The 23,580-nt window shown below is 45.2% G+C and overlaps 2 protein-coding genes across 5 annotated transcripts in view; both read left to right on the top strand.

The window, feature by feature from the left end:
* Nucleotides 1-78: 78 nt before the first annotated feature.
* Nucleotides 79-16,844, top strand: HDAC3 (histone deacetylase 3). Of its 2 annotated transcripts, XM_025388486.1 has the most exons (15): nucleotides 79-195; nucleotides 301-383; nucleotides 1,932-2,074; nucleotides 7,070-7,151; nucleotides 7,279-7,335; nucleotides 7,456-7,511; nucleotides 7,888-8,021; nucleotides 8,548-8,628; nucleotides 9,001-9,074; nucleotides 9,230-9,294; nucleotides 11,136-11,225; nucleotides 11,348-11,406; nucleotides 11,655-11,734; nucleotides 12,054-12,211; nucleotides 16,182-16,844. In XM_025388486.1, the coding sequence occupies exons 1-15, from the start codon at nucleotides 141-143 to the stop codon at nucleotides 16,249-16,251; spliced, it is 1,287 nt and encodes a 428-aa protein (XP_025244271.1). In that variant the 5' UTR covers nucleotides 79-140; the 3' UTR covers nucleotides 16,252-16,844. The 2 variants fall into 2 exon arrangements, with proteins under 2 accessions (XP_025244271.1, XP_025244269.1); XM_025388484.1 differs by lacking the exon at nucleotides 16,182-16,844 and having other exon boundaries at nucleotides 12,054-12,487.
* A 1,813-nt stretch (nucleotides 16,845-18,657) lies between these two features.
* The window catches only part of DIAPH1 (diaphanous related formin 1), a 106,470-nt gene continuing 101,547 nt past the window's right edge, over nucleotides 18,658-23,580 (top strand). For 2 of the 3 annotated variants that reach the window (XM_025388470.1, XM_025388469.1), the window contains exon 1: nucleotides 18,658-18,929. In XM_025388470.1, the coding sequence (XP_025244255.1) occupies nucleotides 18,813-18,929 (117 nt within the window). In that variant the 5' untranslated portion in view covers nucleotides 18,658-18,812. The remainder of the gene's footprint in view (nucleotides 18,930-23,580) is intronic. The other variant, XM_025388471.1, reaches the window with a different exon arrangement.

The following is a 23,580-nucleotide window of genomic DNA, read 5'->3' as shown; positions in this document are numbered from 1 at the left end:
AGTTCCGCAGAGGCAGGCTACGTGCTTGCGCAGCACGCACGGCTGGGGAGGGGTTGGCGGCGGGCGGCGGGTGGCGGGCGGCGGGCGGCGGGTGGCGGGCAGCGGGCGGCGGAGGCGCGGGGCCTGCTCCCGCCGGCACCATGGCCAAGACCGTGGCCTATTTCTACGACCCCGACGTGGGCAACTTCCACTACGGTGAGGAAACAGGGCTATGCATGAGGGTTGGGACGCGGAGGTTTTGAGGCGGGGGTTGCAACTCCAGGGGTGAGAGCTGACGAACTCTTTTCTCCCCACCCCCAGGAGCTGGACACCCTATGAAGCCCCATCGCTTGGCATTGACCCATAGCCTGGTCCTGCATTACGGTCTCTATAAGAAGATGATCGTGAGTTTCGCCGCCTCGGCCGGGGGTTGGGGGGGGTGGGGCGAGCTGTGGCGGAAGGGATAGGTGGGCTGGACTGAGTGCATCAAGTGGGACCAGCCCCTAGAGTAGCGGGGAGCTCGATAGAAGACACTGGAGTATCTTGAAAGTGCCGGGTGTTGGAGGTGGCGTCCTCTGCTTAATGGAAAGTACTTTCTCAGCTCAGGTCGGCCACCCTCTGACTGTAGGCACCCTAGCCCTTGGCCTAGGGTTAAGGTGATGTGGGGGCTGGTTTGAAGACAGAAGGAGTGTTCCTCCTCTGCATTTTAGAGTGTGGATAGGGCCTTGGCCTCAGGAATTAGGTTTAGGGGAGCGGATATCACTGTATCAGGGTGTAAGGTTTACCCTCAGTTCCCACTCCTCTTTTGCCACCTTTTTTTTACCTCCAAGGAGCTGGGGCTCCAGGGTGGGACGATACTACCGTGTTTGTAAATGTGTATGTGCGTGTGGAAGAGAGGAGATATCTTAGGTATTCCTTTTTCAGCCCGGAATACCTCTACATGGTTCTACTTAATCGCTATCCGGTGTTTCATCTCGCAGACATACACATGCTGTCTTCCCAGCTTGGAATTTATGGCTGTGATATGGGATAGTAACAGTTAAGCCAGGCCAGGTGTAGTGGCCCATGCCTGTAATCCCAGCACTTTGGGAGGCTGAAATGGGAGGATCACTTGAGGCCAGGAGTTGGAGACCAGCTTGGGCCACAGTGGGACCCACATCTCTACAAAAATAAAAAATAAAAAAAGTAACCATGTGTGGTGGGTGTGCCTGTAGTCCCAACTACTTGGGAGGCTGAGGCGAGAGGATGGCTTGGGCCCAGGAGTTTGAAGTTACAGTGAGCTATGATCAGCAGCCTGAGTTGACAGGGAGGACCTTGTCTCAAAAGAAAAAATAAGACAAAACAGCTAAGCCCAGGCTTTATGTGTTGCTAGGGAAGCTAGTGAACAATATGAATGAATGTTCATTGCTTGTGCCCAGGCACAGACAAATAGATTGGTCATAGAAAAGACTGAGGTGATGTTAGTGCAGGAATCTTTATCCCTTGAGATTGTTTGCCTATATGTCAAAGAGGTGTGACACATCCCCCCGACCTTGCAAAGATAGTAAACTTTTGATTTTAATTAGAAAGTTGATATATATGCCATATATTTGACTCCAGAAAGAAGAATCCGGAGGAAAGAGGACAGAATCAGAGCTTGGGGGAGGAGATGAGCGTGGAGAGAACTGGGAATAGGAGATCCAAGGAACAGGGCAGGTGGATCAGGGCTCAAAGTTGAGAAGATACAATAGGCTGAGCTGGAGGTGGAAAGGAAAAGCAATGGTCTTCAGGGGGCTCATTCGTAATAACTCACCTGGTTAATCGGAGTCTCTCTATTGACTTAAGGATTGTGGGATGAGGGGAATGCTATATTTGGCTTCATATAGTCTCCAGGGCTGGGTTCAGTATGGGTGGTCTGAGCCTGTGGAGTGGGGCTGACCCTGGCTAGGTTCATCTTGTGTCTCCATCCCGAGGTCTTCAAGCCATACCAGGCCTCCCAGCATGACATGTGCCGCTTCCACTCCGAGGACTACATTGACTTCCTGCAGAGAGTCAGCCCCACCAATATGCAAGGCTTCACCAAGAGTCTTAATGCCTTCAACGTAGGCGATGACTGGTGAGGGAGGACTGGGACTTTTGATGTCTAATAGTTTAATGCCAAGCCCTTCAGTGAGGTCTTTTGGCAGCAGTGGGAAGATCTCAAGGGGGGCCTACCTTCAATGAATCATAATTCACTTACTTGTTTATTCAATAAATATTTACTGGTCACTTGTTCTAGGCCAGGCCCTGTGCTAAGTGCTGGGAATGCAGTGATGAACAAAACCAAAATTTTAATACTGTATTTTTGCTAAGTTTTATGAAGAGGAGGTATATGACAGATTATGAGAGTATATATGTGGAGAATTGTTTAGCTTGGTGTAGTGGCTGGTCGGTGGGGCCTTCCTAAAGGAAGTAAGGATTGAGCTGAGATCTGAAAAAAGAGTAGAAGTAATGAGATGAAAGGTGGTTGAAGGGTGAGGGGAGGAGTATAGCAGGCAGTAGGGACAAGTGCTAAGGGTCCGTGGTAGGATTGAGTATGACTCATTTGAGGAACAGAAAAAAGGCCAAGTGCAGAATATGAGGAGGAGGTGAACTGAATTGAGGCTAAAGAAATAGGGCCTTTTTAAAGTAAACAGCTCTATTATGAATTAGGGTTTTTACCCCTAGAGTAGAGGGAAGCTATCAAAGTTTTTTAAAAAGTCCTGATCTTAAGAGGGCTATGGGCAGTTAAGAAAACAAAAAAACAACAAAGGAGTGGTTTGATATCGTTAGGTTTACATTGAGCTGGTATCATCCATAGAAGAGTCAGGATTAGACCCTGTGGGGAAGGGAGTGGACAACAAAGATAAGCCATGATCTTTGCTTACACTCTCCTCTACATCCATGAAAAAATAGTAAGCATCACAGCTACCAGTTCCTCAATTCTACTTATTTTTGTTTTTAAGCTTTCTATTAGGGAAAATTTCAAAAATTTCAGAAAGTGAAGTAGTGCAGTGACTTCCCATCCATCACCTAGCTTCAACACTTATGAGCAAATGGCCACTCTTTTTTTTTTTTTTGAGACAGAGTCTCACTCTGTAGCCCAGGCTACAGAGTGCAGTGGTGTAGTCTTGACTCACTGCAACCTCCGCCTCCTGGGTTTAAGTGATTCTTATGCCTCAGACTCCTGAGTAGCTGGAATTACAGGTGCCTGCCACCATGCCCAAATAATTTTTGTATGTTTAGTAGAGATGGGGTTTCACCACATTGGTCAGGCTTGTTTTGAACTCCTGACCTCAGGTGATCCACCAGCCTCAGCCTCCGAAAGTGCTGGGATTACAGGCATGAGCCGTTGCGCCCGGCTGAGCAAATGGCCACTCTTACTTCATCTATACTCCCTCATGTTAGATTGTTTTAAAGCAAATCCTAGATGTTATATCCTTTTATCCATAAATATTTTATTATGTATCGCTAAATGATACTCTTTTAAAAGAAAAAGTATCATTATCAAATCTAAAAAGTTAAGTGATTCCTTAATGTCATCAAATATGCAGTCAGTATTCAAATTTCTGCAGTTGTCTCATAATTATTTTGTAGTTAGTTTAAATCTGGATCTAAACAAGGTCTACACAATGCTTTTGGTTGATAGGTCTCTTAAAACTTTTAATTTGTAGCTTTTCTGTCACTCCCTTGAATTTATTTCTTGAAGAAACCAGGTTGTTGATCCAGTAGAGTTTCTTACGATAGCTACCATTTATTGAGTGCTTACTCTGCTAGGTATTATGCCAAGGATTGCTGGTAAATCCACTTAATTCTCATGCCAATCCTTAGATGTATTATAATAGACCTTTTTCTGATGTTATACATAAGTAAACTGAGGTTTGGGAATATTTAGGTAACTTAGCGTCAGTCACGTAACTGGCCATTGGAGTGTGCATGATCCAGATCCCAGGTTTTTAAACCACTAATCTGTTTTCCTGAAAGATCCTTCTGTCATTAAGAAATGACAGGGCTGGCCGGGCGCGGTGGCTCAAGCCTGTAATCCCAGCACTTTGGGAGGCCGAGGCGGGTGGATCACGAGGTCAGGAGATCGAGACCATCCTGGCTAACATGGTGAAACCCCGTCTCTACTAAAAATACAAAAAACTAGCCGGGCGTGGTGGCGGGCGCCTGTAGTCCCAGCTACTCGGAGGCTGAGGCGGGAGAATGGCGTGAACCCGGGAGGTGGAGCTTGCAGTGAGCCGAGATCGCGCCACCGCACTCCAGCCTGGGCGACAGAGCGAGACTCCGTCTCAAAAAAAAAAAAAAAAAAAAAAAAAGAAATGACAGGGCTGTAGGATAGAGGCCAACTCATTAGGCTGGCCTTGGCACCTTTCCAACTTTATCCCTACACCTTAGCTGCACGGGATGCCTTCCTGGAATGCCCTTAGTTCTCTATTCAACCTCCTCAAGGCCTTCTCACTCTTCGCACACCATCTCCATGAAACCTTTCTTGACCACACCAGCCCATAGAGCTCTGTCCTGCACACACTGCACTGCTCATTTGGTGTTCAGTCACGTGCTGTCTCGGGAGGGTTCTTGTTTTTTTGTTACTATACCTGCTGCTATTTCTGAGCTCACTTTCTAGGTCTGAGAATACAGGGTCAGCCCTTAAGCCACACTGGGGTCCTGTAGATGCTGTTTGTGCAATTAGGGAATGCTAATTAGAATACTATCTCTGGGCTATTTATGCTGCATCAGTCTTCCTGTCAAACAAGTTACAGTTGTCTTATCTGTATTTCTGATGAGAATCAGGAATTTTTCTTCTGTTTAATGAATTTCCAATTGCTTTCAAAGTATTCTAACATAAAAGGCCAAATTGTACTACAGGCCTTTAAGTGAAAAAAATAAAAAAGCAGTCCCAGGCCGGGTGTGGTGGCTCATGCCTGTAATCCCAGCACTTTAGGAGGCCGAGGTGGGTGGATCACCTAAGGTCAGGAGTTCAAGACCAGCCTGGCCAACACGGTGAAATACTATCTCTACTAAAAATAAAAAAATTAGCCAGGCGTGGTGGTGCATGCCTTTAGTTCCAGCTGCTCTGGGAGGCTGAGGCAGGAGAATTGCTTGAAGCCGGGAGGCGGAGGTTACAGTGAGCTGAGATCATGCCACTATACTCCAGCCTGGGCAACAGAGCAAGACTCTCTCAAAAATAAAAAAAAAAATTCCAGACCTCTCCCTTTCACCCATAAATCCCTCTGCCCAGTGACAGCCACTTTCAGCTCCTTTCCCTATGTCTTCTGGTATTTACCTTTGGATTTCTAAATAATAATAATATTAATTGACTATTATTACTAATCTGTAATCCTTAGGGAATACCTGTTATATACTAGGTACTGTTCTAAGTGCTTTACAGCCATTAGCTTATTTAATCTCAACAACCCCTGTGAAGCAGGGTGTATTATTGTTTCCTTTTACAGATGAGGACACTTAGGCACAGAAAGGTTAAACAGTTTGTACAACCTCACTATCATTAGTAGGTGTTAAAGAACTGGAATTTGAACCTAGGTAGTCTGGCTCCAGAATCTGTGCTTGTAATCATACTGCCCTCCTGTATTGTCTCTCATTGCTATTTCTTCATCTGTCAATTTTAGGTAGTATCTGTTAAGCTCTTAGTATGGGATATGAGCATTTAGTCTTCTTACACCATCACATTGGCTTCCTTTCCCCTTTCAGCTTCATAATAATTTAAAAATAAATCAGTATTCTATGTTTACATTATTATAACTCTGAAAGATTCATTTACTATCAAGCCAAATAGTGTAGTGTGATTTAATCTATTTTCTTCTAAAGCTTTTTGTTTTTCCTGGAGCTGACAATTGCATTATTTTTTCATTTGCTTAGTTTTCTAGGTATTAATCTCTAATTCTTTCCAAACCTTTCGAGAAACTGTAAAACTCTACAATTCTTGCTTGAACCCGGGAGGCGGAGGCTGCGGTGAGGCCACTGCACCCCAGCCTGGGTGACAAAGCGAGACTCCATCTCAAAAAACAAATAAACGAAAAGCCCCTACAGTTCTGTTTTTCACATGGTCAAATGTGTCAGCTGCACTATTTTTCTTTTTTTTGAGACCTAAAACTAGGGATTGCCTAAGCCTTTCCTCTTTAAAAAGTCAGGTTTATATAGGTATAACTTGCATACAGTAAAATTAACCTTTTTTAGGTGTAAGAGTTCAGAGAGTTTTGATAGAATATATCAAGGTGTAGGGCCAGGGCCGATGGCTCACACCTGTAGTCCCAACACTTTGGAAGGCCAAGGCAGGAGGATCACTTATGCCTAGGAGTTCGAGACCAGCTTGGGCAACATAGTGAGACCCTGTCTCTATTAAAAAAAAAGTATCAAGGTATAGGAAATTTCCATTACCTGACAAAGGTCACTCACCCTTTTGTAGTTAATATCTTCTCTCCAACCTACATCCAGCCAACTACTGATCTGATGTCTGTCCTTATATTTTACCTTTTCCAGAATGTTGCATAAATGGAGTCATACAGTAAGTAGCCTTTTGTGTCTGGCTTCAAGCCTTTGCTTTTTATAAAGAATAACAATGGTAATAATTATAACTGACATTTATTAAAGGCTTAGCAGATACCATATACTGTGCCACAGGCTTTTCGTGGGTTATCTCATCACCGTTTCACATATGTAGGTATACAATTCTTTCTTTAAAATGTGTGACTGTGAAGAATATTATTGAACATTATGTTAAAATGTGTTACACTGAGACTAAGAAAAACAGAGCTCATCTTTTCTTTCAACTGATTTCCTTTTAACATTGTACTTCAGTACCTGGAAGCTGCTTGCTTCTTTCCCCAGCTAGGATACAAATTCTCTGACAGTTAAATGCTTCTTTACTTCCCATCCAGTGCCTTGCACAGGGCTTGGTACATGGTTTGATCCAAAATATTTGTTGAATAAATTTGCAGATAGCACAGGTGTGTAGGAGGGGGAGAGAAGGTTCTTGAAAAATGGAGATTGGAGGAATCTGGGGTGGGGAGGGAGGTATGGGAAGGACCCAGACAGAGGCAGGAGGGTTCCAACTTATTCCTCTTCCCTGCAGCCCAGTGTTTCCCGGGCTCTTTGAGTTCTGCTCGCGTTACACAGGCGCATCTCTGCAAGGAGCAACCCAGCTGAACAACAAGGTGACATAGTCCCGAGTCCTGTTCCTCCTTTCCTCTAGATCCCTGGACTCGGGATTTAACCCTGATCCTGGACTCCCAGCTTGAAGGGTGGGCAGGAAGGACTGTGACTTGGGTGTTTGTCTTTCAGATCTGTGATATTGCCATTAACTGGGCTGGTGGTCTGCACCATGCCAAGAAGTTTGAGGTGAGTGAGGAGTTGATGGGAAAGACAGTGGCCATCCTCGGGTAGGTGTTTAGGATGATGGTGGGGGCAGCTGGGTAGGGGAATTGCTCCTCTCTTTATGAGACCACTGTCTTGCCATAGGCCTCTGGCTTCTGCTATGTCAACGACATTGTGATTGGCATCCTGGAGCTGCTCAAGTAAGTAGCCCAGGAGGAGATGGGGGCAGTTACGGGATTCTTGGCTGAGAAGGTCTCTCAGACTCAGCCCTGACCTTGACCTCCCTCCTCCCTGACTAGCTTCTCCCAAGTTCTTGATGCTTTATTCAGGCTGCCTCTTCCACTGCTGCAGATTCCCTGCTGCCTGCTCACATTTCAGCCTTCTCTGCATATCCCTCTTCTGTCCCTGCCTCTAGCCTCTAGCCTGGAGCCCCCAGTTGCCTTTAGGGAACTGGTGATATTAAGTTTCAGGTGACCAGGGCAGAAGCAGACTCTTCACAAAACGAGACCCGGTGTTTGGGAGGAGTGGGTCAGGGGTTCACTTCTAGCTCAGACCCTGGCTTTGGCTTCCCTCCAGGTACCACCCTCGGGTGCTTTACATTGATATTGACATCCACCATGGTGACGGGGTTCAGGAAGCTTTCTACCTCACTGACCGGGTCATGACGGTGTCCTTCCACAAATACGGAAATTACTTCTTCCCTGGCACAGGTATGGGAATAGGGATTACTTTCCCGTTTGCACCCTTCAGCTCTTTACTATGAGTGCCTCCTTCTCAGCCTTCTAGTCTCATCTCAGGTGTCCCCTCCTCAGAGAAGCCTTTCCTGACCACCCCAGTTGTCACAATCACCTCCTTCCCCATTCCTCTGTTACATCAGCCTCATTCCCTCAGAACACTCACTGCTATTTATGTTTATTGTGGTTTTTTGTTTTGTTTTGTTTATTGCCTCCCTCCTCATGCCTACTCCCTAAGAATATAAGCTTGGTGGGATATCATAAATTTCATTAGTTCCGTTCACTGCTGTGTCCCTACTGCCTAGTACACAGTTGGCTCAGAGTAGATCCCCCAAAACTCTTTGCCAAATGAATGCGAGCTGCAGGAGATTTAGTGGCTCTAGGGAGTTTATGGTGAAGCTACATAGATGCAGTGAGAGGCTCCCAGAGTGCAGATTGGGGTTGAAACAGCTGGGCTGTGGGTGCTTCCCATGTGTGGCTACCACCACCCGCTTCCCTATAGGTGACATGTATGAAGTCGGGGCAGAGAGTGGCCGCTACTACTGTCTGAATGTGCCCCTGCGGGATGGCATTGATGACCAGAGTAAGTATTGAAGTCTTCCTTCTGTTCCCTAGGCCCCTTCTTTTTCTCCTTGAAGTAACCTCTTCTGCCTCGTATTGTCTGCTGTTGGGGCCAGGTGTCCTTAAGGATGAAGGGCCTTCAGAGGGACCATGAATCCCTGGGAATTGTATGCAACATATCATATATATGTGCATTTTTCTGGGAAAAGTCATTGGCTTTCATCAGTCACCCATAGCAGTCTGGGATCCCTTCCAGAAGTTTCAGACCAATGATTCGGTTCTTTTGGGTTGCCCCTTTCCTGGGCTACATGCTCGCTCAACCCCCTTTTTCCTTTTGTTCCCTGTCTCCCCATCCCCTTGGGGTGCCAGGTGCCCATCTTTGGCCCTCTCCCAGGTTACAAGCACCTTTTCCAGCCGGTTATCAACCAGGTAGTGGACTTCTACCAACCCACGTGCATTGTGCTCCAGGTAATACTGTCAGTTCCTCCTCAGGAGTGTTCTGCCTGGGCTTGGGGAAAGAGGACAAGGGAAGAGGAGGTTCTTTAGGTTGGTGATAGACGGGGTATCTGTGATGTTCTGATCAGTTATCTCACTGCACTTGCCTGGGCTTTTGCTTTTTGCAGTGTGGAGCTGACTCTCTGGGCTGTGATCGATTGGGCTGCTTTAACCTCAGCATCCGAGGGCATGGGTGAGACTTGCTCTCCTTCTTCTCCGCAAGGTTTTCAAGTGGCCTTGGACTTCAGTACGTGGGTGGGGGTAGATGGGGAATGGGCCTCACCTCTTCTTGGAAATCAAAAGTAGCTATAAATTGTACTTGAACTAGAAATGTCATCTTGAACAGAGTTCCCTAGATGGTCATTCATTCACAATATATTTTTATTAAGTACCTATTATGTTCCAGGCATTGTACCACATCATGGGGATGGAATGAGGAGTCTCCTGTGGAGTTCACAGTTTAGGAAACAGACAAAAAATAAATAATCAAATGAAATAGATTATTATAGATTCTATGAAAGAAAAAAGAAAGCTGAGACACAGGATACAATGGGGGACCTACTTTAGATAGCATGATTTGGAAAAGTTTTTCTGAAGAAGTAAAATTTGAGCTGAGACCTGGAGACTAAGAAGAAGTGAGTCATAAGAGGAGCAGAGAGAAGCCTGTCCCAAGCATTGACAAAGGCCCACAAAAGGCTCTGAGGGCTGGGCCCAATGGCACACACCTATAATCCCAACACTTTGAGAGGCCAAGGTGGGAGAATCGCCTGAGGCTGGGAGTTTGAGGCCAGCCTGGGCAACGTGGCAAGAGCCATCTCTACAGAAAATAAAAAACAAAATCAGCTGGGCATGATGGTGCATGCCTATAGTCCTAGCTACTCAGGAAGCTGAGGCAGGAGGATCACTTGAGCCCAGGAGTTTGAGGTTACAGTGAGCTATGATTATGCCACTGGACTTCAGTCTGGGCAACAGTGAGACACTGTTTCTTTAAAAAAAAAAAAAAAGGCTGTAGCAGGAATGAGCTGATGAAGTAGAATGCAGGGAGCAGGCTGGAGGTAGTTTGAGGTGAGGTCCGAGAAGCTGGCCATGGTGAGATTGTGCAGAGCCTTTAAACCCTGGTAAGGAGTTTGAATTATATTCCAAACATGATGGGAAACCATTGAAGGATTTTAAGCAGGAAAGTGACATGATCCAATCTGTGTTTGAAAGTGACTATTCTGACTGCTGAATAGAGAAAAGTTTGGATGGGGGAATGGGGATGGAAGTGGGAAGACCAGTTAGGAAGCCATGGTGTTGGTTAGGTGCCCAGACTAAGGTGAAGGAGGTGGCAATGAAGAACAACAGCCACAACCCAGCTGTTTCAACACACACACACATATATATGGTTTTTTTTTTCTTTTTTGAGATGGAGTCTTGCTCTGTCGCCCAGGCTGGGGTGCAGTGGCACGATCTTGGCTCACTGCAAGCTCTGCCACCTGGGTTCTAGCGATTCTCCTGCCTCAGCCTCCTGAGTAGCTGGGACTACAGGCATGCGCCATCATACCTGGCTCTCTCTCTATATACATATATATATATGTATGTGTATATATATATTTTTATTTTTAGTAGAGACTGAGTTTTGCCACGTTGCCCAGGTTGGTCTCAAACTCCTGAGCTCAGGCAATCCGTCTACTTCGGCCTCTCAAAGTGCTAGGATTACAGGCGTGAGCACTGCACCGGGCATGAGTTATATTTTCAAGGTTAGAATTGACAGAACCTGCATTGATGAGAGTAGTTGGTTAACACGCAGGGTGCCAGGGAGGGTGTTGAGCAGAACAGAGGTGGGACTGTGCTTTATTTTAAATTTTTTATTGAGACACAGCATATAAAGTATATGCAAATCTTAAGGGTATAACATAATGAATTTCACTATGCAGCTAAAGATTTGGAACATTTATAGTTTTCTTGTGCTCCTTTCAGGCAATACCTAAAGGTATTTATTTACCTTGTTTTTTGATAACCTCCTCCACATCTTCCTCTGGTTCCTTTTAACAGGGAATGCGTCGAATATGTCAAGAGCTTCAATATCCCTCTACTGGTGCTGGGTGGTGGTGGTTATACTGTCCGAAATGTTGCCCGTTGCTGGTGAGCACCCTCCTGATTTCCTCCCCTGTTGTCCAGTGTGAGCTAGGGTGTCCCTCAGATATGGCCACATGGGCCCTTCAGCCCACTTGATCAGCCTGCTCCCCTCTGCTGGTTGGTTTCAGGACATATGAGACATCGCTGCTGGTAGAAGAGGCCATTAGTGAGGAGCTTCCCTATAGTGGTAAGGACTACCCCACAACACCCCCATAACAGGAAGGCCATTCTCACCAGATTCCAGAATGACCTGGTTTGAAGGCAGATGGGAAATTTTACACTTTCAGAGCTCTGCAGGCTAAACCCCTGGGCTCAGAGCAGGGAAAAGATTGGGCAGCTATTATGTAGGTGCTCTGGATGGGAAGGAAAAAGATTGGGAAGTCTTGGTAGCTGCCTTTCTCAGTCTGAGCCATACTTTCTCCTCTCCTCCCCAAGAATACTTCGAGTACTTTGCCCCAGACTTCACACTTCATCCAGATGTCAGCACCCGCATCGAGAATCAGAACTCACGCCAGGTCAGCAGCTCAGAAAAGCTGAGCACAAACTTCTCCTGAAAGGTGGAGCCCAGGAGAGGTCAAAGATGTGGGAAGTAGGAAAAACCAAGGAGAAGGAAGTTCTAAGTCATCACTGTCACTGTTATTGGCTAGGAGGCAGTCCAGGTTAAAGTAGAGGCAGTTGGGGTTGGTGGGGAGGGACAGCTATCAATTGGGGGACCTGAACTAGAGATACCACTGAGATGAAAATCAGGATGGTAGGGGTAAAAGGCAACTAGGAGATTGCATGCCCTGGGAATCACTGGGAACTGCTCACTCTCTGTTCCTCATTTCCAACCAGTATCTGGACCAGATCCGCCAGACAATCTTTGAAAACCTGAAGATGCTGAACCATGCACCTAGTGTCCAGATTCATGACGTGCCTGCAGACCTCCTGACCTATGACAGGACTGATGAGGCTGATGCAGAGGAGAGGGGTCCTGAGGAGAACTATAGCAGGTCTGGGAGCAGGGACTTCAGCCTACTTCCAATAGGCTTGCTGGGGAGGTTTAAAAGGGAAAAAGTAAATGGGAAGGTATTAGCTTAATTGCCTCTGGCTTACCTCCTTTAGTCTGCTACAATTTCCTCACTCTTTTCTTTGCTGTTTTTAATGACAAAAATAACACGTATTTATTGTAAAATTTTAAAACAGCACCAAAATATGTTGTTTGCTTTCACACAATCCCAGACCCATTCCACAGGAGTAACCACTGTTAATAGTTTTTATTTTAGATAGGCCTTTTTCTATAGATTGCAAATATACTGTTCTGTATGTACATATAAACAAACACATACACACTCATTTGCAGTTTGTGTGGTTTTTAGTTTTTTATAAATACAAATAGAGTCATTCTACATATGCCGCTTTACATGATATGGCTGGTTCCAGTTAGCTAATACAGATCTGCCTCAGTATTTTATCAGCTGTATAATAATCTGTTGTGTAGATGGATTATTTTCCCTTTTTTTGGTATTACAGTAATAATGTGGCAATGAACCCCCTTACATATACATCTTTGCATTCTTGTTTGAATGGGTTAGATAGTAGAATGGTTGCTGCTAGGTCAAAGGCTGTGTGCACTAATTTTTTTTTTTTTTTGAGACAAGGTCTCATTCTGTCACCCAAGCTGGAGTATAGTGGCATGATTATAGCTCACTGCAATCTTGAACTCCTAGGTTCAAGTGATCCTCCTGCCTCAGCGTCTTGAGTAGCTGGGATCATAGGTGTGCACCACCACACCTGGCTAATTTATTTTTTTTTGTAGAGATGAGTCTTGCCTTGTTGCCCAGGCTGGTCTCAAACTCCTGGGCTCAAATTCCCGCCCTGGCCTTCCAAAGTACTGGGATTATAGGCGTGAGCCACTGAGCCTGGCCTAAATTTTTTTTTTTTTTTTTGAGATGGAGTCTCGCTTTGTCATCCAGGCTAGAGTGCCGTGGCGTGATCTAGGCTCACTGCAGGCTCCGCCTCCCGGGTTCACGCCATTCTCCTGTCTCAGCCTCCTGAGTAGCTGGGACTACAGGCGCCCACCACCACGCCTGGCTAATTTTTTTGTATTTTTAGTAGAGACGGGGTTTCACTGTGTTAGCCAGGATGGTCTCGATCTCCTTATCTCGTGATCTGCCAGCCGTGGCCTCCCAAAGTGCTGGGATTACAAGCGTGAGCCACTGCGCCCGGCCTAAAATTTTTTATATTTGCTGCCAAATTGCCATCCAGAAGTCTGTAGTGGCTTATAGTCTTGCCAGCATTTTACTCAGTCTTTCCAGGTCTTGAGCTGGACAGGTCACTACCTGCATACTGCTCTCTAAGGCTCTTTGATTTCTTTGCTCTGTTAATTTTTTCAGGTGGGATAATTGTATTGTGGTTATGTTGTTTTTCAAAAAAAAAAAGTCTTTATCTTTCTGAGATACATACAAAATATTTGTAGATGGAATGAATTAGGGGGAAAAAAGGATAGGATAGAATTTTTTTTTAATCCCAAAACTTTACTGAAAAATGAAAGGAAAAGACAACAGAACCTAGAAGTACAGAAACAGATGCACTTAATGGAGAACAGATTTCCTTACATGACTGAGGGATAACCACAGCTGGACACTTGTGGGACACGCAGTCCTGCTCCCACGCAGGGTTAGAGATTTGAGCCAGCTCTGCTGCAGAGCTTGATGGGCTTCTCAGCCCCTTCTAGAATCCGCTTCTGTCTTAGAGTTCAGGCCTCCGTATCTCTCCTCTGGACTTGGGCTTTACTGCTGTGACTCTTGGGGCCCTCTCCAGCTCTCCTCCTCCAAGGATATCCCTTGATCCCCTCTCCTGGGTGAGGAAGTGTCTGAACATCTGGCTTCAGGGCTTCCAGGATTTACGGAAATTGCTTTTCATTGTCTGGTTTGGTTTGGTAAAACCTGTTTTTAAGTTCTTCCTTTTGTAGAGGTTTGGGTTTTTTATCAATAGCTCCAGGCTGGCATCTGGGCCTAGTCTCTGCATTATAATAATACCACCCCCTTTCAACAGCCAGCAGAAGCCTCAGGCCTCTTCCTGTTCCTAAACCCTACCTCTCTGTCAGGCCACCCACTGAGTTTCTGTTCTTCTTTGATGCCTATAGCTCCAGCTTGCGTATGACTTGCAGAGTAGAAATAGGAAGAGTTACCACTTTTTGTGGGTTTGCCAAGCACCAGACACTACTAAGTGCTGTCTATTACAACATATGTATAATCATTCTGTTGCCATCAGACAACTCTGATGGCTTTTATTCTCAGATTAACATGGGAGGAATCTAAGGCTCAGAGAGACTAAGTAACTTTCTTTCTTTCTTTCTTTTTGAGACAGAGTTTCGCTCTTTTTGCCCAGGCTGGAGTACAATGGCATGATCTCGGCTCACCACAACCTCTGCCTCCCGGGTTCCAGTGATTCTCCTGCCTTAGCCTCCCAAGTAGCTGGGATTACAGGCATGCGCCTCCACGCCCAGCTAATTTTTTTTTGTATTTTTAGTAGAGATGGGGTTTTTCCATGTTAGGCTGGTCTCAAACTCCTGACCTCAGGTGATCCGCCTGCCTCAGCCTCCCAAAGTGCTAGGATTACAGGCTACAGGCCTGAGCCACCTCGCCCAGCAAGACTAAGTAACTTTCTGAAGGTCACATGGCTAGTTAAATATCAGGGCTGAGATTCAACCTGATTCTCTGACTCCACACCTTTAACCCTGTGCACTTAGAAGTAACTGAGACATTGCTCACCCTACAGATAAGGCCTTTCCTGGCTTAGTTCCTTAGTTTCTCTTTGATGACTTTCTCTATTCTCCGTGTCCCAGAGAATACTTTTTCTATTTTTTTTTTCTTTTTCTTTTTTTTTTTTTTTTTTTTGAGATGGAGTCTCACTCTGTTGCCAGGCTGGAGTACAGTGGCTAATCCCGGCTCACTGCAACCTCCGCCTCCCGGGTTCAAGCGATTCTCCTGCCTCAGCCTCCTGAGTAGCTGAGATTACAGGCATGTGCCACCACACCCGGCTAATTTTTGTATTTTTAGTAGAGACGGGGTTTCACCATGTTGGCCAGGATGGTCTTGATCTCTTGACCTTGTGATCCACCTGCCTTGGCCTCCCAAAGTGCTGGGATTACAGGTGTGAGCCACCACACCTGGCGTTTGAGAATACTTTTTGAAAAAGAAAGAAACCAATATTGAGTACCTGTTGGGCCCTGTTTTGCTTTCACATCCATTCTTTCACCGTGGGTTTATAATACCACATCACTCTTCTTAAAATTAAAACTCTCCTTTACCTTGCACTTAGGAGAAAATCCAAAATTTTGACTGTGTCTTAAAAAGGTCCTGCATGCTAGCCCTTACCTACACCCAGGATCTCATCTCTAACTACTCTCCTTCATGCATAGTGCTCCCAGCTGTCCTGGCCTCCTTGTTCTTACTGGAGTACATCAGTCTCTTTCCATTTCATGATCTCTGTAGTTGGTTTTCTTGCAGCTTGGCATGGCCTTCCTGAAGTCTTTCCCTGGTTAGCTCCTCCTGAGACTTGAGGTCTTATGTTTATAAGGTCTTATGTGCCAGTATTCCTGTCTGAAATTTCACCCTTTTGCTCCCATCACCTTCAGTCATATCACTTCATTTTATTAATTGTACTCTCCATCATCTGAAATTATCATATTTATTTACTTTGTTAGTTACTAGTCTCATTTATTAGGTAAGCTTTTTGAGGATAGACAAACCTTGTCTGGCTTGTTACTCTACTGTACTGCTAAGGTTTATGACAATGTCTATATAGAGTAGTTCCTTAATGTTTATTTGATATGCGAATGGGTGAATGAATAGCAGTCTCTACCAACAAGAGGAGGAATGGTTCTCAATGGGGCCTGAGAAATGGCTTTGGAAGAGGGTGATGGGAGAAAATTAGAACTTGGAGTGAGATCCTGACCTCTCTCCCCTTGCTTTGCAGGCCAGAGGCACCCAATGAGTTCTATGATGGAGACCATGACAATGACAAGGAAAGTGATGTGGAGATTTAAGAGTGGCTTGGGATGCTGTGTCCCAAGGAATTTCTTTTCACCTCTTGGTTGGACTGGAGGGAAAAGGAGTGGCTCCTAGAGTCCTGGAGTGGTCACCCCAGGGCTTTTGCTGACTCTGGGAAAGAGTCTGGAGACTACATTTGGTTCTCGAACCATCTACCCCCTTTTCTTCTCTCTCCTAAGGCCTGACAGTGGTACCTATTAGGGATGAGATATGGACAAGGATAGCTATATGGGACATTATTGGCAGTGGGCCCTGGAGGCCAGTCCTTAGCCCCCCTTGTCCCTTATTTCTTCCCTGCTTCCCTCCAACCCAGAGACTTTGAGGGACGAATGGGTAGACAAGGACCGAGATTGTCTCTGACTTCCTCCTCCCCTGAGTTCTGATTTCCTCCTCCCCTTGCTTCCAGGGAAGATGAAGAGAGAGGGATTTGGCAGGGGCTCTGGCTCCCTAACACCTGAATCCCAGATGATGGGAAGTATGTTTTCAAGTGTTGGGAAGATATGAAAATGTTCTGTTCTCACTTTTGGCTTTATGTCCATTTTACCACTGTTTTTATCCAATAAACTAAGTCGGTATTTTTTGTACCTTTCGTCTTTCTAGGAGTGTTAATTCTTGCTAGTTTCCTATTTATGAAAGGAGAGAGAAATGGGCGTGGTGATGCATGTAATGAAAGCATAGTTAACATTCATTCAGCACATATCCTATGTTAGGCCCTGTGTATGTATTCTACATTTATTATTGTATATCTAAGAAGTTAATAGAGCATTTTGGTTAAGAGTTAGACAAACCTGGGCAGATTTGAGAGGAGTATAAGATGACTTCAGGTGTTTGAATCTGGGTGTTTAGAGTAGTAATGCTAGTTGGTGAAGATACACTGAGATAAAACATGTTAAGTGCTTAGCACAGTGCCTGACATAAGTTGCCCATTAACTGTCTATGTGAAGAACAATGCTAAATACTGTAGTAGCCACAAACATGGACCTTTCTCTGGAAGAGTACATTCCAGTCAGTAGTATGATAAATACTGTAGCAGATATAGACTGGTACAAGAAAGAGGACTGATAGATGGGTCACTTCCTCCCCTCTATTCTGATTCTGTCTTTCTCAATACTAGCTTAGAAAGTAGCTTTTGGACTTTTTGGACAAAAAGTCTGGAAAGCTCAGCACTAAGTCAGGTTTGAAGTATGGGAGGGACAGCTCTATGTAACATTCTATCAGGTCACTGTTAGAAGGTCTGGACCAAGAGAGATGAATGCCAAATTTAGGAGCCAGCCAGCTTGGCAGAGTCCCTGGTATATCTCAGGCCCTTGACTAGGCACTGGGGCTCTAGCGTAAGTAAGTCACTGACTCTACTCTTCGGGAACTTACACTTGAAATCTTGCTAGCTGTGGTTAAGATGATTCAGTCCATATTGTGAAGGCCGACTGGTAGCCACGTAACTCACACAAGGGACAGATGTAGCTGGGAGAATGGATGAAATTGCTCAGAGAGAAAGTCATGCTAGAAGAACAAAGAATATACTGTTGGAGAATACTCATTCTTTTCACTTATGTTTGGTTTATGTCAGTGGGGAATCCTGGTTAAACATAGGGTTTGGCAGCAAATCAGACTAAGCTGGGTTTAAATTTTATATATCAATTATGCCTTCTTGGGCAAGTCACTTCAACTCTCAGAAAGTCCAAATTTACTATTTATAAAATGGTGAGGCTAGCAGAATCTATCACATGGGACTGTGGGGACTTAGAAAAATACATGTAGAGTGCTTTGCATAGTGCCTGGCAGAGAGCAAAGGGCATGGTTAAGTGGTAACTGTTATTGCTGTTTAGGCACATATTGGCAATAATTAGTTTGTCCTGATTAGAAACAATTAGATGGTATCTAACCTGGAATTCAGACTAGGAAATTAAACTCCAGAGCGAGTCTGGTTTAGCCTAGTGCTTACCCTGGACGGAGCTCTGTTCTTGGTACCTTGCTTTCAAAACATGGTGGCTATCACTTTTATAACAATTTTCATGTGTTCCATGGGTATTGCACACATTAAAAACTGCATTCTCTTGAAAAACCTGGCACTAATTTTCTGCCAGGATAATGGTCTCATGCAGTTTTTGGTCTGGGGTATGAGAGGGTCCAGGCTGTCAGGCTACAGCCATGTGGGCGCTGCGTGGGAGCCAGACGCCTGCGCTGCTCCAACCGCCAGGGGGCGGTGCTCCCCGGCGCGGCCGCGGAGAGCTGCACCGCCCACTCGCCACCCCCCCCCACGTGGGTCCGAATGGTTAGGTCCGCCGGGCAGGTAGCGCGCTTCCGCGGCTTCCCTCCGCCCCTCTCCCTTCCCCCATTGGTAGGGGCTGCGGGTCCGGGCGGAAGTGGGGCAGGCGGGCGGGAGTGAGGCGTCGTCGTTGTATATTCATGAGGCGCGCGCAGCCCGGCATGCTAATAAGGCGGGGCGCGGCGGCTGGCTAAAGAGCTGCTGGCTAAAGAGCGGCTGGGCGGCGGCGGTCGCGGAGCTGCCGGGCGGGAGCGGCGTAGGCGCGGGGTTGCCGGCCAGCGTGAACCGGGAATGGAGCCTCCCGGCGGGGGCCTGGGGCCCGGCCGCGGGACCCGGGACAAGAAAAAGGGCCGGAGCCCAGATGAGCTGCCATCGGCGGGCGGCGACGGCGGCAAATCTAAGAAATTTGTGAGTGTCCCTCCCATCCGGCTCCTGCCTGGCCCCGTAAGCGCCCTCTGGACCCCTGCAGCCGGCCCCAGGGGCGCGCCTGCCTGGCTCTGGGGAGCCGCCCCCGCGCCTCCCTTCCTCGTTTCGCTCTGTCCGCGGCTCTGCAGCCCGACATCCTCCCCTTCGGGACCTCGGGAAGCCCCGGAGTCCCACCCGGCTCTTACCCCGGCCACCTCGGGGCTTCCCTCGCTCCCTAGCCCGCACATTTTGCCCTCCTGCCCGCATATCCCCGGCCGTCTCTCAGCCCCATCTCTCCCCTCTCAGCCTCACTTCCTTTCTTCTTCCTCCAGTACCCGAACACGCCTCCTCTTTTTTGGTCCCCTCTTCTGGGTCCATTTTCTCTTCTTACCCTTACCACTTTTTTGGTATTCTCGTATTTCCTTCTCCTAAAGGTCACTTCCTTCTCCATGATTGATCCTTTTTACCTGCTAACTTTCCTCCCGCCCAGTCCCCTGGGCCCTCCGCCGGGTGTCACCTGATAATCCTTCCCCTCAGGAATGTTACCTGACTTGAGCCCTACCTCCCTCCTTCTTTGGACATTTGTCCTTGCGATTACAGGCATGGGTTCCTGCCCAGGTCCTATGGTCACTGGGGCATGACGTTTATTTGCTTACCAGTATTTCTGTATCCAGAGAACCTCTCTTCCCTGTTGCTCATCACTTTTCAGAGGATTAGAACTCTCATGATTATGCCCTTCTTGACGTAGGATGGTGGTAAATCTCTCCTGTGGGAAGAAAGTTGGACTGCGAGTTCAAGAAGTTTGTAATTGAATTGTTTTTTTTTACATTTCCCGTGATAACCTTTTCTACTGCCTCTTGTGCCCCAAGGCGTCTACTGGCTTCCCTTTGCGTGCCTGTAGAAGAGTAACCTTTCCTCAAATGCCAGTTACTTTCAATCCGAGTCTGAAGGAATATTAATATACGTGTAACCCTATCATATTTCATTACCTTTTGTCCGCACCATGGCCTCTCTCCAGGGAGCCGTTTGGTTGCTTTTTGCTATAAAAGCTTTGTAAGATATGTGGCACTGTCCGGGAGAGGAAGAGTCTTGAATATTGATGCTCATTATAATAGCTAGTTATAACTGTAGCTCTTTTGTCTTCCAGGTATTTATGCCCTTAGCCTAGTGTATCTTTCTACTAAACAAATGGCTTGTAACTCTTACCTCTTTCTCTTAGTCCCACCTCCCAACATTTTGACCCAGCTCCATAAATTTGGGAAGAAAAGTGATAAAGCAATGGAAACAGGAAGAAAATGTTGTTTTATGACTAGAGGGTTGAGATGTTAACCCTGAAGGGTTAGGTGTTTAATTCTAAATAGAATTAAAATAGTGACTCATCTCTTCCTATTTCTATTCTAGCAAGACCAAGTGCTCCTGGACTGCCCTTTCCAGTGATATCCGAGATGTCAGTAACCACCTGTTTTTATCTGGTGAACATCTTTTTTTTCCCCCTAGAAATATAAGGTTAAGAGTATTGACACCTGCTCCTCCTTTGGTGACTAAAGCAGCATTTTTGTATCTTTCTTTAGGATAAGGATTGACCCCTCCCCGCCATTAGCTTTCCTTCCAAAACTTAAGTTCTAGGGCTCATATTCCTTCTATTTCTATATGTTTTTGTTTTGATTTTGTTTCCATGAGTACTGTTTGACCTTCCTCACCCGAATTCCAGCTATTACTGTTGACTTGTGGTGACCTCTGTGACTTGTTTTCAAGTCTTGAGTATAATTTTATATGTACCCTATTTTATCTAACAATTGTTTATTTCACAAATTTGAGAAGTCTACTATGTGTGTGGTGCTGTAAGGTGAGAAACCTGAGGAAGCTCAACCCCTTTTCACCTGTCTTTTGGAATGTCCATGAAGTCTTCTATATGTTTAGTGGATTTGGCTCAGGGTTGTTGGTATTTGCTTTAAAGAGGGTGGGGCTGAACCAAGTTCTCTTTTCTTTCTGCGGTGTTAGTCTTAACCCTTAATCTGCTGAATTTTTAAGACTAGATAGCTCAGGTAATTAGGAAAATTGCATTAGTAGCTAGGGAATTGGAAGGTTTCTAGGAAAGTAGTGCTGCTTAACCCTTTTATTGCTAAATGTAACCTATCTCAAGGCATCAGAATATTCTTTCTTCCTCTTGCTCTTTTTCTGAGAACTCTGTGGAAATGAGAGATGAGGAGGAGCATTGCAATCCACTTCTCTTTGTGTCTCTGTATGTATATGTGGGTGGGTGGAGTGGGCGAGATTGCTGGTGTGCTTTTGATACCCGTGGCTTAGTTTTCTTGAACTATAGGCTAAAACTGAACTCAAAGCTCTTTCACCGCCTCCACCTTTTCTAAAGTATGTGTCCTCTGGAGCTCCATTAAGAATGTACTTTATAAAACTGCACTGGTTTGGACTAAGTGTGACCGAAGGTTGTTTGCATTTGAGGGATTATAATTCCTTTAGCTGCTACGTACCTTTCCTGGCTTATGCAGGTTCTAAATACGGATTAACTGATGAGAACACAGAGCTCACAAATTGTCTAAGATCTGCTCTTACCCTCTGAGGCATCTTGTGTGGAAAGGAGATGGAGTCTCAGTTTAAAAGTGGTTGGGCATCATCTTTTAAAAACACATGATTGTTAGGGGTGCTGACAGTGAGTGGCTGAAGCCAGGCTGCCTGGTATTACCCCTGGGTTCTTCATGAGTCTGTCTTCTCCCGGGCCATGAGCATACTGCTTCTCCAGCATTATTCCATTTCCTTTCACAAGTCCTTAAGGTGAAGGAAAATAAAAATTCTAGGTGAACAGAGGGTTTTCTGACTTTTCAGCAGTGATGAATGTGGGTGTCAAATAGACTGATTTCCAAAATGTACATAAGGGGAGTAAGTAGAACCAGGATGTTAGGAGACTGCAGAGTATGCCTGCATTTAATAGACTTTGCATGCATTCTCATATAATCGGGAAAGTGATACATTCTAAGAGAGAATATTGCTTCCTGATTTAACTAGGAGCATAACTTTGTAAAACATTAATTTTGGTGTGGGATTAGAGATAATTTTTTTTTTTTCTGAGACGGAGTCTTGCTCTGTCCAAGGCTGCAGTGCAGTGGTGCCATCTCGGCTCACTGCAACCTCCACCTCCCGGGTTCAAGCGATTCTCCTGCCTCAACCTTCCAAGTAGCTGGGATTACAGGTGCGCGCCACCACACCGGGCTAATTTTTGTATTTTTAGTAGAGACAGGGTTTCACCATGTTGGCCGGGCTGGTCTCGAGTTCCTGACCTCGTGATTCTCCAGCCTTGGCCTCCCAAAGTGCTGGGATTACAGGTGTGAGCCACCTCGCCTAGCTGAGAGAATAATTTTTACTATTATTAAAATTAATGTTATTACAATTATTAAAATTTGTTTAATTTTGGATGCCTATATTGAGTTTTGGTCATGTTGCAGTCACGCAGTCTTCTAAATGCAAAGTAATAGAGTATAAATGTTTAGTTGTAGACTCCTGTCCAAAAGGAGAGAAATGAAAGGTAAAGGATGCCAGGCAGAATTTTAAGCAGATATTAGGAAACAGAATATGAAAGAAGTGGAGTTGTTCATGCAGATTTCTGCTTATATCCTCTTAAAACATGAACTTTAATCCAAAAGTTTGCAGAAAACTGAAAAATATACAGAGAGCTTTGCAAAAGTTTGCAGAAAACTGAAAAATATACAGAGAACTTTGTACACTTTTTTTTTTTTTTTTAAACAGATTATAAACGCAAGGATTATTTAGTTTGGAAAGAGGGAGGGGAGCCTACAGGAATGTTACTGAGATGTTTGAAATGACAGAATGATAGCTTAAAAATTTCTGCCATTCTTCCTGCCTTGTCTTAAGGACAGATCATGAGTCTACTTGGTGTGGTTACCTGTACTTTCTCAAAGAAAATTCTCCCTCACGGGAGGCGAAAGTGAGGGACTGCCTTGGAATTAAAATCTCTGCCTTGGGAGAGGTGGTAAATTGTTTTAAAAAGAGCTGAAAATTTTATGACCGGTAAATTGTGTTTATTATGAAAGCTAAGAAAATAGTGAGACATAATTTAATTTTGTTGATGGGTGCATGGGTCAGAATAATTTTATTTCATGTGTCATAGAATAACCTTTTGTTATTCCCCAAGGCCCTTGGTATTTTATAAATGTATTGCCAGGTTAGTCTTGGGAAGTGTTATCTATCTTCTGTGAAATGTAATAGAGATTTAAAAGGTAAGTTACATGTCACATATGATTTAGAAGAACAGGTTAAAATAATTTTTATTGATAAATACTAGATGTTATAGAGAAGCAAAGAGTTTGTATATGCAGGTTTATATATCCCTTTTTATGTCTCAGTAGCTGAAATTATTCATGGCTACAAAAATCATCCCCATTTTGAAGCAAACTTTGTATTACTTAAGTGGTTTTCTTTTTTCGTTGAGCCTCCTTTTCTCAATGACCTTTGTTTGAAAGCAGTAGGCAAAAAATTCATTTTGTGCTACCAGCAAAACATTGGATGTTTGCCCCTCCTTGGGGTTAGGTGAGGCAAAGCCACACTCTCCCCTTGCCTGACTGCCTGTCACCTCCTCCCTCTGTTTTTATTCCTTTCCTACTTCTGTGGTGGCTGATTTGAG

The sequence above is a fragment of the Theropithecus gelada genome, chromosome 6 (assembly GCF_003255815.1).
Source record: "Theropithecus gelada isolate Dixy chromosome 6, Tgel_1.0, whole genome shotgun sequence".
NCBI classification, from domain to species: domain Eukaryota; kingdom Metazoa; phylum Chordata; class Mammalia; order Primates; family Cercopithecidae; genus Theropithecus; species Theropithecus gelada.
The sequence above is the reverse complement of the archived record's forward strand: the minus strand, read 5'-3'. Positions and strand labels throughout refer to the sequence as shown.

What these genes read in the sequence shown, in the direction of transcription:
- HDAC3 (XM_025388484.1), top strand. Translation starts at nt 141, where the DNA reads ATGGCCAAGACCGTGGCCTATTTCTACGACCCCGACGTGGGCAACTTC. An exon ending in GTCTCTATAAGAAGATGATC is followed by an intron (nt 384 to 1,931) that starts GTGAGTTTCGCC and finishes CTCCATCCCGAG; the next exon opens with GTCTTCAAGCCATACCAGGC. An exon ending in AGAATCAGAACTCACGCCAG is followed by an intron (nt 11,735 to 12,053) that starts GTCAGCAGCTCA and finishes ATTTCCAACCAG; the next exon opens with TATCTGGACCAGATCCGCCA.